The following is a 16,349-nucleotide window of genomic DNA, read 5'->3' as shown; positions in this document are numbered from 1 at the left end:
ATGAGGTTCGCATAAGGCCAGTCTCAATGCACAGTTTTATTACACTGTTACCAAAACTGGAAACTAGGTAACTATGCCTGTTAAGTGTTATGGGGATGAAATTCCTCTCGGATACGATGAAACTCTTCATTCTCTCTTCTAATAAAGACCTTGCCATATCAGCAAAATTGCTGATGTGGCATGAAATGTAATGTTCATGAAATTTCCACTGAGACTTGACCTAATTCTTACTAAGTATGAGTTAGCAACCAAGCTCCACGCGAAAATTTTCCAAGACGAACAGAGACACGCAACCAAGCTCGATAAGGTTACTAAGGCCCTGTTTGGGAAGGGGGTGTTAAAGTTTAACACCCCACTTTTAACACTTTTTAACACTTTCCTATCCAAACACTTGTGTTAAAAGTGAGGTGTTAAAGTTTAACACCCTATTTTTCATAGACACATGGAGGGGTGTTAAAACTTGCTAAATGTGTTAAAAGTGGTCCCCCTCTCCACTTTTTCCCAAGTTACCCCTTCTCTCTCCTCCCTCTCTCTCCGCCGGCCATAAATGAGGGGGCAATGGAGTCATTTCCCACAAAAGGTGTTAAAGTTTAACACATCATCCAAACACCCCAATGTGTTAAACTTTAACACTCTATTTGAGAGTGTTAAAACTTTAACACTTGTTAAATTTTAACACAGGGTATCCAAACAGGCCCTAAGAAAAGAGTCGAAGGAAGGAGACTTAGAGCCTGTTTGGATACCCTGTGTTAAAGTTTAACAAGTGTTAAAGTTTTAACACTCTCAAATGGAGTGCTAAAGTTTAACACATTGGGGTGTTTGGATGGTGTGTTAAACTTTAACACCTTTGGTGAGAAATGACTCCATTGCCCCCTCATTTATGACCGGCGGAGAGAGAGGGAGGAGAGAGAAGGGGGCAATGGTGGAAAAAAGTGGAGATGGGGACCACTTTTAACAAGTTTAACAACTTTTAACACCCTCTTGAGATATTTATGAAATTAGGGATGTTAAACTTTAACACATCCCTTTTAACACATATGTTTGGGAAGCAATGTGTTAAAAGTAGGATCAGTGTGAATACTGTTTGGTGGCTGATAAGCCGGCTGAATAAGCTGAAGCGAACAGGAGGCTTGTCGCCCTCAAAATGAAGTGGTTTAGGGACAAAAAAAAAAGTATAGAACAACAAAGCATTAGTTTACTTTTTAAATTTTTGCACAAAATTCACACAGAGCCAAACTCCCCTTGGGAAAGACGGATTAATACAACAGTGTTTGCCAATGGTAAAACGACTTGGGGATAAAGTGAATAAATCGACAGCAGCTTGGTGGTGACAATTATTATCTCTAATTCAACTTTACAGTGACAATTGTGATAATTGGCATTGACAGTTGGATATCTAGAAAGCCTGTCGCCACTCAATATCCTCACCTATACTCATATGTGACAAGCACCAAGACCTGCTACAATGGCTAGCTCGACCAAGTAAACCTAAGCCCGATTGAAGATTGAAGAGCAATGAGATTTGGTCCGACAAAAGAATTCACGGTCAAGACAAAGCTATTACATACTAGCTTTTGGTCTTTGGAGGCACAGCTTGTCCGGTGGCCCCATCTATTTGGACGTCTTTGGCACCACATAAATGCAAAATATTTGCATGCCTAAGAACCAGACAGGTGCAGTACTAGCCAATAGAAACATTGTCACAAGCACATGTTGCACACCCCCTACGCTGGCATCCTTTTTTGTCACCGCTTGCCTTATCCGCTCCAGCACGCGCCGCCGGCCACCTCCGCCCCGCGCCCGCCGCCGCCGGCCGTCCTCCGCCCCTCGCCCGCCGCCGCCGGCCGTCCTCCGGCCTCCCTGCGCCCGCGCCCGTGCCATCCTCCGACCTCGTGCGCCCATGGACAAGATGGGGATTTTGGCCCCACGAAGGGACGAAGCCGCGGGGAGCCCCTTTTTGGGCTTCTCCTCCCTCTCCTGGCTCCTCTCAGCGAGATTTCCGGAGCTTCAGGTATGAAGCCGGTTGAGAAGCCCTACCAAAGGGGGCCTAAGTTTAGTCCGGGGTACCCCCTAGAGGCATCTCGTTAACCTTCTCTTCGGTGGCGGGGCAAAAACCCTAACCTTCTCGAAGGCGGAATATGGAGGCGATGGATCTGGAGGCGAAGCTGGGTGAGAACGGCCACGGCCACAAGGGGTCTGATCTGGATCCGGAGAAGGCCGCGGGTCAAGTGCTTCAGGGCGGCGATGCTAAAAGGCCCCGCGAGGCCGACAACGGCGACCACCGCAGCGCCATGGAGACGGATGAGGAGGAGGACGAGGAGCTGGGGCCGGAAAGTTGCTTTGAATTGCACCGCAAGAGTTGGCTCTCGATGTTCGGCAGAAACAGCGCCATCCCCTTCGAGGCCAAGAGTACGTATTCACCTGCACATCTCTCATGCTTTTCCTCGTCTTGATCAAGCATTCGTTTCTTCTCTTATATCAAGGAGGCATATATAATTAGATGCGTGAACTTGCTGGGGACTGGTGCTTGAGATCAATGGTAGGAGGTCGATCTGTCTAGCCAGACGGGGTGTAGGTCTACATTCTTTAATTTAGAAGAACGCCATGATGTGGGTCATCCGTTTTAGATCCTGTTGTTTACAAAACCTACTGATTTTATTTTAGAAAGAATAAAAGATAATATTAAATGTTAATATGAACCCCGTTTCAATCCGATATTGGCTTGAGATCTATGTGAGTTACCCATATGTTTGCTCCTAATTACATTGTTTGTCAAATAAATCCCCTTTCCAAGCCATTTTATCATATACAGCTACGAGTAACAGTTTTTCCTTATGCACGGCATTTGTTTGCTTCATCATCAATCAATTGTGATGTCTAGGTATAGATGACTGGACTAACAAATAACCCCCTTCCTTTTTCAGCTCAGTACCCTCCCATGTGCTACACGGACATACCGATGCTGCCAGCAACTGCTGGACCTGGTGATACCATGGAGGTCTTCTTCGTCAAGGTGAATCAGATCACCAGCGACCTCCAATGGCCACTAGATGTCTATGGCATCGTCGCTGTGCGCGATTCCCTAGACTGGAAGCGCAACTACCTCTTCAGTCGAGGCAGAGATAATTGCCAGACCCTCACCTCTCAGGCATGTTCAAACATATGTGTTTCAACTTCTGTCCTATTCCATCGCCCATTTAATCTACTATAAGCATCTCAATGCATGTATATGGTGTAATCTGCTTGGTAGTACTGGTAATATCAGCTGATTTTTATGGCGTTTAACTCAAAGCTAGCATTCGGAAGAAATATTTATACAGGTTGATACTGTGAATTAGGATCAGAACCTTTCCATCAGAGATACTTTATGCATGTTGCTGCTGGCTCTTAAAACGTAAATAGTAAAACTTGGTTGTATTTTTAAAAGTATATCAAATGTAGTTTTTATAGTTGGTATCCACTTCACTTCTTGGTTGGCTGGCCCTGACATGCAAGATTTCAGTAGGTGGGCACATTCCTGATCCTTAAATCTTCATTTTAGAGAATGCTATTAAGTGGTTTTGTATGTGCATCACTGGTGAAATAAATTGCTGGCTGCTGATTCACCTTTAGTGATGGTGTTCCCAAAGGCAATTGAAATTTGCTGGCCTTTAATTTGTCTGGCTGCTGATGCACCTTTAGTGATGGTGTTCCTAAAGGCAATTGAAATTTGCTAGCCTTGAATTTGTGTCACTGTATGCAGGATTCTCTTTTGGAACTTACAGGTCCTAGCCGAGCTATCCTGCTGTGGGATGAGCCTATTTTTGAGATTGACCTGAAAGTGAAGGACAAAGGGAGTTCATCGTCTGAAGATGACAAGATTTTATGCTTGGATTTCTTTGGATACAACAACATCTCTTACAAAGGCAGTCTCAGTTACACCACTACAGAGGAAAATACTGTTTGGTGGCTGATAAGCCGGCTGAATAAGCTGAAGCGAACAGGAGGCTTGTCGCCCTCAAAATGAAGTGGTTTAGGGACAAAAAAAAAAGTATAGAACAACAAAGCATCAGTTTACTTTTTAAATTTTTGCACAAAATTCACACAGAGCCAAACTCCCCTTGGGAAAGACGGATTAATACAACAGTGTTTGCCAATGGTAAAACGACTTGGGGATAAAGTGAATAAATCGACAGCAGCTTGGTGGTGACAATTATTATCTCTAATTCACCTTTACAGTGACAATTGTGATAATTGGCATTGACAGTTGGATATCTAGAAAGCCTGTCGCCACTCAATATCCTCACCTATACTCATATGTGACAAGCACCAAGACCTGCTACAATGGCTAGCTCGACCAAGTAAACCTAAGCCCGATTGAAGATTGAAGAGATATGAGATTTGGTCCGACAAAAGAATTCACGGTCAAGACAAAGCTATTACATACTAGCTTTTGGTCTTTGGAGGCACAGCTTGTCCGGTGGCCCCATCTATTTGGACGTCTTTGGCACCAGATAAATGCAAAATATTTGCATGCCTAAGAACCAGACAGGTGCAGTACTAGCCAATAGAAACATTGTCACAAGCACATGTTGCACACCCCCTACGCTGGCATCCTTTTTTGTCACCGCTTGCCTTATCCGCTCCAGCACGCGCCGCCGGCCACCTCCGCCCCTCGCCCGCCGCCGCCGGCCGTCCTCCGGCCTCCCTGCGCCCGCGCCCGTGCCATCCTCCGACCCCGTGCGCCCATGGCCAAGATGGGGATTTTGGCCCCACGAAGGGACGAAGCCGCGGGGAGCCCCTTTTTGGGCTTCTCCTCCCTCTCCTGGCTCCTCTCAGCGAGATTTCCGGAGCTTCAGGTATGAAGCCGGTTGAGAAGCCCTACCAAAGGGGGCCTAAGTTTAGTCCGGGGTACCCCCTAGAGGCATCTCGTTAACCTTCTCTTCGGTGGCGGGGCAAAAACCCTAACCTTCTCGACGGCGGAATATGGAGGCGATGGATCTGGAGGCGAAGCTGGGTGAGAACGGCCACGGCCACAAGGGGTCTGATCTGGATCCGGAGAAGGCCGCGGGTCAAGTGCTTCAGGGCGGCGATGCTAAAAGGCCCCGCGAGGCCGACAACGGCGACCACCGCAGCGCCATGGAGACGGATGAGGAGGAGGACGAGGAGCTGGGGCCGGAAAGTTGCTTTGAATTGCACCGCAAGAGTTGGCTCTCGATGTTCGGCAGAAACGGCGCCATCCCCTTCGAGGCCGAGAGTACGTATTCACCTGCACATCTCTCATGCTTTTCCTCGTCTTGATCAAGCATTCGTTTCTTCTCTTATATCAAGGAGGCATATATAATTAGACGCGTGAACTTGCTGGGGACTGGTGCTTGAGATCAATGGTAGGAGGTCGATCTGTCTAGCCAGACGGGGTGTAGGTCTACATTCTTTAATTTAGAAGAACGCCATGATGTGGGTCATCCATTTTAGATCCTGTTGTTTACAAAACCTACTGATTTTATTTTAGAAAGAATAAAAGATAATATTAAATGTTAATATGAACCCCGTTTCAATCCGATATTGGCTTGAGATCTATGTGAGTTACCCATATGTTTGCTCCTAATTACATTGTTTGTCAAATAAATCCCCTTTCCAAGCCATTTTATCATATACAGCTACGAGTAACAGTTTTTCCTTATGCACGGCATTTGTTTGCTTCATCATCAATCAATTGTGATGTCTAGGTATAGATGACTGGACTAACAAATAACCCCCTTCCTTTTTCAGCTCAGTACCCTCCCATGTGCTACACGGACATACCGATGCTGCCAGCAACTGCTGGACCTGGTGAACCATGGAGGTCTTCTTCGTCAAGGTGAATCAGATCACCAGCGACCTCCAATGGCCACTAGATGTCTATGGCATCGTCGCTGTGCGCGATTCCCTAGACTGGAAGCGCAACTACCTCTTCAGTCGAGGCAGAGATAATTGCCAGACCCTCACCTCTCAGGCATGTTCAAACATATGTGTTTCAACTTCTGTCCTATTCCATCGCCCATTTAATCTACTATAAGCATCTCAATGCATGTATATGGTGTAATCTGCTTGGTAGTACTGGTAATATCAGCTGATTTTTATGGCGTTTAACTCAAAGCTAGCATTCGGAAGAAATATTTATACAGGTTGATACTGTGAATTAGGATCAGAACCTTTCCATCAGAGATACTTTATGCATGTTGCTGCTGGCTCTTAAAACGTAAATAGTAAAACTTGGTTGTATTTTTAAAAGTATATCAAATGTAGTTTTTATAGTTGGTATCCACTTCACTTCTTGGTTGGCTGGCCCTGACATGCAAGATTTCAGTAGGTGGGCACATTCCTGATCCTTAAATCTTCATTTTAGAGAATGCTATTAAGTGGTTTTGTATGTGCATCACTGGTGAAATAAATTGCTGGCTGCTGATTCACCTTTAGTGATGGTGTTCCCAAAGGCAATTGAAATTTGCTGGCCTTTAATTTGTCTGGCTGCTGATGCACCTTTAGTGATGGTGTTCCTAAAGGCAATTGAAATTTGCTGGCCTTGAATTTGTGTCACTGTATGCAGGATTCTCTTTTGGAACTTACAGGTCCTAGCCGAGCTATCCTGCTGTGGGATGAGCCTATTTTTGAGATTGACCTGAAAGTGAAGGACAAAGGGAGTTCATCGTCTGAAGATGACAAGATTTTATGCTTGGATTTCTTTGGATACAACAACATCTCTTACAAAGGCAGTCTCAGTTACACCACTACAGAGGAAAATACTGTTTGGTGGCTGATAAGCCAGCTGAATAAGCTGAAGCGAACAGGAGGCTTGTCGCCCTCAAAATGAAGTGGTTTAGAGACAAAAAAAAAGTATAGAACAACAAAGCATCAGTTTACTTTTTAAATTTTTGCACAAAATTCACACAGAGCCAAACTCCCCTTGGGAAAGACGGATTAATACAACAGTGTTTGCCAATGGTAAAACGACTTGGGGATAAAGTGAATAAATCGACAGCAGCTTGGTGGTGACAATTATTATCTCTAATTCACCTTTACAGTGACAATTGTGATAATTGGCATTGACAGTTGGATATCTAGAAAGCCTGTCGCCACTCAATATCCTCACCTATACTCATATGTGACAAGCACCAAGACCTGCTACAATGGCTAGCTCGACCAAGTAAACCTAAGCCCGATTGAAGATTGAAGAGATATGAGATTTGGTCCGACAAAAGAATTCACGGTCAAGACAAAGCTATTACATACTAGCTTTTGGTCTTTGGAGGCACAGCTTGTCCGGTGGCCCCATCTATTTGGACGTCTTTGGCACCAGATAAATGCAAAATATTTGCATGCCTAAGAACCAGACAGGTGCAGTACTAGCCAATAGAAACATTGTCACAAGCACATGTTGCACACCCCCTACGCTGGCATCCTTTTTTGTCACCGCTTGCCTTATCCGCTCCAGCACGCGCCGCCGGCCACCTCCGCCCCGCGCCCGCCGCCGCCGGCCGTCCTCCGCCCCTCGCCCGCCGCCGCCGGCCGTCCTCCGGCCTCCCTGCGCCCGCGCCCGTGCCATCCTCCGACCCCGTGCGCCCATGGCCAAGATGGGGATTTTGGCCCCACGAAGGGACGAAGCCGCGGGGAGCCCCTTTTTGGGCTTCTCCTCCCTCTCCTGGCTCCTCTCAGCGAGATTTCCGGAGCTTCAGGTATGAAGCCGGTTGAGAAGCCCTACCAAAGGGGGCCTAAGTTTAGTCCGGGGTACCCCCTAGAGGCATCTCGTTAACCTTCTCTTCGGTGGCGGGGCAAAAACCCTAACCTTCTCGACGGCGGAATATGGAGGCGATGGATCTGGAGGCGAAGCTGGGTGAGAACGGCCACGGCCACAAGGGGTCTGATCTGGATCCGGAGAAGGCCGCGGGTCAAGTGCTTCAGGGCGGCGATGCTAAAAGGCCCCGCGAGGCCGACAACGGCGACCACCGCAGCGCCATGGAGACGGATGAGGAGGAGGACGAGGAGCTGGGGCCGGAAAGTTGCTTTGAATTGCACCGCAAGAGTTGGCTCTCGATGTTCGGCAGAAACGGCGCCATCCCCTTCGAGGCCGAGAGTACGTATTCACCTGCACATCTCTCATGCTTTTCCTCATCTTGATCAAGCATTCGTTTCTTCTCTTATATCAAGGAGGCATATATAATTAGACGCGTGAACTTGCTGGGGACTGGTGCTTGAGATCAATGGTAGGAGGTCGATCTGTCTAGCCAGACGGGGTGTAGGTCTACATTCTTTAATTTAGAAGAACGCCATGATGTGGGTCATCCGTTTTAGATCCTGTTGTTTACAAAACCTACTGATTTTATTTTAGAAAGAATAAAAGATAATATTAAATGTTAATATGAACCCCGTTTCAATCCGATATTGGCTTGAGATCTATGTGAGTTACCCATATGTTTGCTCCTAATTACATTGTTTGTCAAATAAATCCCCTTTCCAAGCCATTTTATCATATACAGCTACGAGTAACAGTTTTTCCTTATGCACGGCATTTGTTTGCTTCATCATCAATCAATTGTGATGTCTAGGTATAGATGACTGGACTAACAAATAACCCCCTTCCTTTTTCAGCTCAGTACCCTCCCATGTGCTACACGGACATACCGATGCTGCCAGCAACTGCTGGACCTGGTGATACCATGGAGGTCTTCTTCGTCAAGGTGAATCAGATCACCAGCGACCTCCAATGGCCACTAGATGTCTATGGCATCGTCGCTGTGCGCGATTCCCTAGACTGGAAGCGCAACTACCTCTTCAGTCGAGGCAGAGATAATTGCCAGACCCTCACCTCTCAGGCATGTTCAAACATCTGTGTTTCAACTTCTGTCCTATTCCATCGCCCATTTAATCTACTATAAGCATCTCAATGCATGTATATGGTGTAATCTGCTTGGTAGTACTGGTAATATCAGCTGATTTTTATGGCGTTTAACTCAAAGCTAGCATTCGGAAGAAATATTTATACAGGTTGATACTATGAATTAGGATCAGAACCTTTCCATCAGAGATACTTTATGCATGTTGCTGCTGGCTCTTAAAACGTAAATAGTAAAACTTGGTTGTATTTTTAAAAGTATATCAAATGTAGTTTTTATAGTTGGTATCCACTTCACTTCTTGGTTGGCTGGCCCTGACATGCAAGATTTCAGTAGGTGGGCACATTCCTGATCCTTAAATCTTCATTTTAGAGAATGCTATTAAGTGGTTTTGTATGTGCATCACTGGTGAAATAAATTGCTGGCTGCTGATTCACCTTTAGTGATGGTGTTCCCAAAGGCAATTGAAATTTGCTGGCCTTTAATTTGTCTGGCTGCTGATGCACCTTTAGTGATGGTGTTCCTAAAGGCAATTGAAATTTGCTGGCCTTGAATTTGTGTCACTGTATGCAGGATTCTCTTTTGGAACTTACAGGTCCTAGCCGAGCTATCCTGCTGTGGGATGAGCCTATTTTTGAGATTGACCTGAAAGTGAAGGACAAAGGGAGTTCATCGTCTGAAGATGACAAGATTTTATGCTTGGATTTCTTTGGATACAACAACATCTCTTACAAAGGCAGTCTCAGTTACACCACTACAGAGGAAAATACTGTTTGGTGGCTGATAAGCCGGCTGAATAAGCTGAAGCGAACAGGAGGCTTGTCGCCCTCAAAATGAAGTGGTTTAGGGACAAAAAAAAAGTATAGAACAACAAAGCATCAGTTTACTTTTTAAATTTTTGCACAAAATTCACACAGAGCCAAACTCCCCTTGGGAAAGACGGATTAATACAACAGTGTTTGCCAATGGTAAAACGACTTGGGGATAAAGTGAATAAATCGACAGCAGCTTGGTGGTGACAATTATTATCTCTAATTCACCTTTACAGTGACAATTGTGATAATTGGCATTGACAGTTGGATATCTAGAAAGCCTGTCGCCACTCAATATCCTCACCTATACTCATATGTGACAAGCACCAAGACCTGCTACAATGGCTAGCTCGACCAAGTAAACCTAAGCCCGATTGAAGATTGAAGAGCAATGAGATTTGGTCCGACAAAAGAATTCACGGTCAAGACAAAGCTATTACATACTAGCTTTTGGTCTTTGGAGGCACAGCTTGTCCGGTGGCCCCATCTATTTGGACGTCTTTGGCACCAGATAAATGCAAAATATTTGCATGCCTAAGAACCAGACAGGTGCAGTACTAGCCAATAGAAACATTGTCACAAGCACATGTTGCACACCCCCTACGCTGGCATCCTTTTTTGTCACTGCTTGCCTTATCCGCTCCAGCACGCGCCGCCGGCCACCTCCGCCCTGCGCCCGCCGCCGCCGGCCGTCCTCCGCCCCTCGCCCGCCGCCGCCGGCCGTCCTCCGGCCTCCCTGCGCCCGCGCCCGTGCCATCCTCCGACCCCGTGCGCCCATGGCCAAGATGGGGATTTTGGCCCCACGAAGGGACGAAGCCGCGGGGAGCCCCTTTTTGGGCTTCTCCTCCCTCTCCTGGCTCCTCTCAGCGAGATTTCCGGAGCTTCAGGTATGAAGCCGGTTGAGAAGCCCTACCAAAGGGGGCCTAAGTTTAGTCCGGGGTACCCCCTAGAGGCATCTCGTTAACCTTCTCTTCGGTGGCGGGGCAAAAACCCTAACCTTCTTGGCGGCGGAATATGGAGGCGATGGATCTGGAGGCGAAGCTGGGTGAGAACGGCCACGGCCACAAGGGGTCTGATCTGGATCCGGAGAAGGCCGCGGGTCAAGTGCTTCAGGGCGGCGATGCTAAAAGGCCCCGCGAGGCCGACAACGGCGACCACCGCAGCGCCATGGAGACGGATGAGGAGGAGGACGAGGAGCTGGGGCCGGAAAGTTGCTTTGAATTGCACCGCAAGAGTTAGCTCTCGATGTTCGGCAGAAACGGCGCCATCCCCTTCGAGGCCGAGAGTACGTATTCACCTGCACATCTCTCATGCTTTTCCTCATCTTGATCAAGCATTCGTTTCTTCTCTTATATCAAGGAGGCATATATAATTAGACGCGTGAACTTGCTGGGGACTGGTGCTTGAGATCAATGGTAGGAGGTCGATCTGTCTAGCCAGACGGGGTGTAGGTCTACATTCTTTAATTTAGAAGAACGCCATGATGTGGGTCATCCGTTTTAGATCCTGTTGTTTACAAAACCTACTGATTTTATTTTAGAAAGAATAAAAGATAATATTAAATGTTAATATGAACCCCGTTTCAATCCGATATTGGCTTGAGATCTATGTGAGTTACCCATATGTTTGCTCCTAATTACATTGTTTGTCAAATAAATCCCCTTTCCAAGCCATTTTATCATATACAGCTACGAGTAACAGTTTTTCCTTATGCACGGCATTTGTTTGCTTCATCATCAATCAATTGTGATGTCTAGGTATAGATGACTGGACTAACAAATAACCCCCTTCCTTTTTCAGCTCAGTACCCTCCCATGTGCTACACGGACATACCGATGCTGCCAGCAACTGCTGGACCTGGTGATACCATGGAGGTCTTCTTCGTCAAGGTGAATCAGATCACCAGCGACCTCCAATGGCCACTAGATGTCTATGGCATCGTCGCTGTGCGCGATTCCCTAGACTGGAAGCGCAACTACCTCTTCAGTCGAGGCAGAGATAATTGCCCGACCCTCACCTCTCAGGCATGTTCAAACATCTGTGTTTCAACTTCTGTCCTATTCCATCGCCCATTTAATCTACTATAAGCATCTCAATGCATGTATATGGTGTAATCTGCTTGGTAGTACTGGTAATATCAGCTGATTTTTATGGCGTTTAACTCAAAGCTAGCATTCGGAAGAAATATTTATACAGGTTGATACTAAATATTTATACAGGTTGATACTGTGAATTAGGATCAGAACCTTTCTCCCGTCTCAGCTGGATTGCCAGTTTCCTTCCAATTCAGTGAAACACGGCAAAGATTGCTCAGTTCATTCTAGGCAGGTGACATGTTTCTCTCTCTTGCTTTTGCGTGCACAGCAAAACAGAGAAGAAGCATCACCCAATCTGCAACCTTAGGAATAGGTAGGTTTCAGAGAGGCTGAATGGAATATTTTAATATTTTAGTTCCCACGGACTGTTTTTGCGCACATTGTGGTTGCCTAGGCCTGAGCGCTCCACCTGGATGCACGCCGTCTTGCCCAATTCGGCAATCACTTCACTTGGACAAGACGGGAGTACCATGAAGGTACGGGTGCAGTTGATGAGTTGCAGGCAAGCATGCTCCCACTGCAGTACACAAATATACCATCATGCCATTTTCACCTCTGCCGCAGCGAACCTACATGACTCTCAGAATTATTAGCTGGAGCGTTGCCACAAATCCTGCCATCAAGTTATCGACCAAGCTCTACACGAAAATTTTCCAAGAGGAACAGATACACACAACCAAAGGCGATAATGTTACCGGTAAAAAGGTGGAAGAAGAAGATTACTATTCTCATCTCAGCTGATTTTCCCTAGTTGGATAGGCTAGCTACTCGATCAAGGACTCATCTCCGTCGTCGATCAGCGGCGCCGAAGGCCCCTCCAGCAGCAACGAGTCCAGCGAGCTCGGCGCGCCGTTTGGGTCATTGCCGCGGCCGCCACGTCCTTGGGCGGTGGCGTCGATGCCCCCAACGCGTGGGTCGCCGGGGAGGCTGTCCTCCGGCTGCGGCAGCGGCTGGTGCAGCGGGGTTCGCGGGTACTCGTCCTTGTCGTGCCACCGCCGGGGAAGCAGCACGTTCATCGGGTCATCGCCATCGCCGCTGCACGCTAGCGCGCCGGTCAGGTCGTCCATGAGTCGCGGCTGCTCCGTTGGCAGAGGGGGCTGGTTCTTCTGGCCCTTCCGCTGTCGGTGGAGCTGGAGCACCTGGCTGTGCCTGTTGGCGTGCTCCGACGGCTCGAAGGAAGGGCTCGCCAGCGGCCGGTACTCCGGCAGCAGCCGCCCCTGCCTGTAACGCACGCCGCACGCGTTGCACAGCGTGCTGCGGCCCATCGGCCCCTCCCGCCACTGCGGCGTCGACGACGAGCCGCAGTGCAGGCAACGCTTCGATGACTTCCGGGGCCGCCACGGCTTCTTCTTGGACGCCTTCGGCGGCTTCTTCTTTTTCTTCTTGAGCAGGTACACCGCCGGCGCCGGCGCCGGCGGCGACGCTGGCTCCATCCTCGGAGGTGGAGGCTTCCCCTGCTTCGGCGGCTTCTTCCTCAGCAGGTACACGTCGGGAACTGACCCAGGCTCCCAGATCGGGCCGTCCGGCGACGAGTCCGACACCGGGCTCTCCGGGGGCGGCTCGGCGACCGTCCTCGCCGACGCTGGAGGGGGCCGGTGCACCTGCTCCCGCAGCGCCCCGGCCGCCTTGAGCCGGACCCCGCAGGCGTTGCAGAGCGTGCCCGACCCCATCGGCCCCGACCTCCACTGCGGCGTCTCGACCGCGCCGCACTGCAGGCACCTCCTTGCCCTCTTCGCCGGCCTCTCCATGGCCGGTGAGGGGGTGTGGGGGTCGTCAGGGGAGGGGGGCGGGCCGTGGCGCACGCGCAGGCGCTGGGGACGAGGAGACCTCGCCTCCTCCGTCGGATTCGTGGCCATCGACGCTGGGGGAGCTGGGCCCTTTGCCTCCTCCGGCGCGGGGACGGGGAGCTTGAAGGCCCACCAGACGCACGGCTGGACGCGGAGGCGGAGGCGGCTGCGCGCCTTGCGCGGGACGGTGGCGTCGAGGCAGGAGACGGCGACGGGCAGGGGCAGCGACGCCGCTGGGAGCGAGAGCACATATCCGAGGGGCCCCTCCCGCTCCCCCTCCCCGGCACCGCCGGCCATGTCGCCGGTCTCCCTGGTCGCCGCAGATCGCCGGGTTCTCGGTCCTAATCCAGGCGGCTGCGCAGCTAGAAAAAAAAAATGCTATCTTTAGCAGGCTCCCGAGCTAGAAGATTAGGGGAGATGCGACTGCGAACCCATCCCCCCAACTACCAGAAGTAAAGAGAGATTAATGAATCGCACCTCTATCTTGTCCCCTTCCACCGTCGCCATGGTCGGCGGCCGGACGCGCTGCGACGGGAGGCGGAGGCGGCGGCGGCGGCGGGTGAGGGAGCGAGCAAGCGGCGACCGTCGGGCGGGTGCGTCAGCAGCAGGGGGAGGAAAGAGAGTGCCGGACAGATGACGAGTCATGCCTTTTTTTTTTTTTTGCCGTGTTTTCTTTTCTTGGGTGGCCTCGAGGGTCACGAAAACCGCAAAATTTTCTTTTCACGAATTCCGGCGAACTTTGTCGGAGGTGAAAACGCGATCTTTGCGTGTGCCCCTGGCTTGTATTTTCTTCAGTAAATACGAAATAAAATTGGTAATGGCGCAAAGATGTGCTGAATATGGATTAAATTCGAATCAGTTTGCAGGTCGTCTGCGCAGGAGAGACGCAACTCCGACTAGAGAAGTCAATTTCGTGACAGAAGCATATGATCATATCATGGAACTTTTGTCAGGATTCAGTCGAGCTTTTAATACTTTGATTATTAATAGCTTCAAAGATATTGTGTTTGTAAATATAAAAAGTAAATAAGAATAATTTTATGATGTATTTCGGAACGTGACATTATACTCATCTTACCATAAGCAACGAGATTTGTGCGTCTATATCTTCAAGCATTCTCTAGTGAGTTTCATGAATTCTGGTGAGATTTACAGTTATTCTAACCACTAAGATGCCACAAGATCCACGGCTTTTCAATCAACCGTCGACCTTCACTACGGCATCAACGACTCGACGGTTGCTGGTCACAAGGAGATCGATGTTGCAGTTGTTAATGCCACACTAGAGATTCAAAGTTGGTCACGTAAAACTTAGAGCAAAGGCAGCGGACTTTGTAGTGATTGGTAAGGAAGGGCCGACAAATCTGGTGGCTACATCCACTAGAGGTGGAGGAGAAATGCAGGGGGTATCTCGTTGGAGAGAAAGCAAGTAGAATGAAATTCCGGTACAAAAAAGAGGTCACGCAATGAGGAGGAAGCGAAGGAGGATAGCTTCTTAGGTGGCAATAGGGAGGAGGAGGAGGCGATAGTGGAGGCTCAAGAGTAGGTGAAGAGCAAATACAAGCATGATCGCGAGTTTGATTGGATTTGGATCAAGAAGAAGAAAGACTACAAGCAGAAGAGAGGCTGGAAAATAGCGTGTTGGATCTCTCATCCAAGATATAGAAATATAATAAAAATTGTTAGAAAAGTTTTCACTAACAATCTAATTCTAATCCTATATTTATTATTGAAGAGTCGGTAGGCATGGATCTACCGGGGCGAGCCAAAAAAAAAGCAGGAGATGGTGTGGGCGAGAACAAAAGGTAGAATATAAGAAAGGATTTTGTACTAGCAGCGGTAGGTGTGTTTGTAAGAGTGGCGGTGCTCAATTTGATTCGGATTTTGAAGAAGAAATACTCAAATAGAGAAGGGTAGCAAATTAACACATTGTAATGATCTAGAAATTTGGCAGATTTTGAGGTAAATTGATCACCGATCAATACCTTTTATACATTTATGGTTTTATTACTTACTGGGGAGTTGGTTGCGGCGGGAGTGGTTGGTTCTATAATAGGGATTTCATTTACGTGCGGTGGTTCATGTATATAACTATATATCTATGTGCTTTAAGGTTTTTCTTAGCGTAGTTATATTTATTATTTCTTTATATGGCTTAGTAAAAAGATGGTGTTGGTTGGTTCTACCTAGGGTTTTCTTACACTAAATTGTGTACAAATTTATGTGGTTGCAAGGATTTTTTGAGCATATAGCGTACTCGTGTGTTTCTTTGTATATCTTAGGATGGGTTTGAAAATGTTGCATGCAACTTTAAGATTCAACCATCTGTAAAAAATAATGAATATAGCCCGACAAGCATGGTTGAATTTAATTTTTACATTCTTTTTGTTGCAGATGTGTTGAAAACTGCAATACACGGGCGACAGCTAGCTAAAAATATAATAGTATAAAATAGAGGTAAATGCTACCGTGTTATTTGTCCAAAACATCAAATATGTCATATGTGATTGGAGGAATGTGTGTACCCCGTAGCATGCCAGTTTAATATTTTGGTTTTTATTTGTTCCTCATAGCACTTCTACTCGGCTTCCAATCGTACATTCAAATGCCTAACTTCATTAACCAATATGATAATCTTGGCAAAGTTAAATTTAGATCACATACCACTGCAATACGAACGGATCCCGAATCCGACAGTTTTTCCATGAGATCCGGTTGACCCTTGTTTAACAACTCGACGAGTGGAAGAACAGAGGCACCGCACCATTCTAGATAAAACTAGCATCCAATAGTAATCTCAGG

General features: G+C 47.8%; 2 protein-coding genes across 3 annotated transcripts; one reads left to right on the top strand and one right to left on the bottom strand.

Annotated features, from left to right (window-relative positions):
• The first annotated feature begins 6,904 nt into the window (after positions 1-6,904).
• Positions 6,905-8,935, top strand: LOC117865609 (uncharacterized). Its single transcript, XM_034749830.2, has 2 exons — positions 6,905-8,092; positions 8,608-8,935. Exons 1-2 carry the CDS (start codon positions 7,822-7,824, stop codon positions 8,892-8,894), a joined length of 558 nt encoding a protein of 185 aa, XP_034605721.2. The 5' UTR covers positions 6,905-7,821; the 3' UTR covers positions 8,895-8,935.
• Positions 8,936-12,361: 3,426 nt separating this feature from the next.
• On the bottom strand, positions 12,362-16,230 carry LOC117865606 (uncharacterized). 2 transcript variants are annotated; one of them, XM_034749828.2, is made up of 2 exons: positions 14,025-16,230; positions 12,362-13,909 (listed from the first exon to the last, which is right to left on the bottom strand). In XM_034749828.2, the coding sequence occupies exon 2, from the start codon at positions 13,842-13,844 to the stop codon at positions 12,525-12,527; it is 1,320 nt and encodes a 439-aa protein (XP_034605719.1). In that variant the 5' UTR covers positions 13,845-13,909; positions 14,025-16,230; the 3' UTR covers positions 12,362-12,524. The 2 variants fall into 2 exon arrangements, with proteins under 2 accessions (XP_034605719.1, XP_034605718.1); XM_034749827.2 differs by having other exon boundaries at positions 12,362-13,901.
• Between the last annotated feature and the right edge of the window lie 119 nt (positions 16,231-16,349).

This window comes from Setaria viridis, chromosome 7 (genome assembly GCF_005286985.2).
Source record: "Setaria viridis chromosome 7, Setaria_viridis_v4.0, whole genome shotgun sequence".
NCBI classification, from domain to species: Eukaryota; Viridiplantae; Streptophyta; class Magnoliopsida; order Poales; family Poaceae; genus Setaria; species Setaria viridis.
The sequence above is the reverse complement of the archived record's forward strand: the minus strand, read 5'-3'. Positions and strand labels throughout refer to the sequence as shown.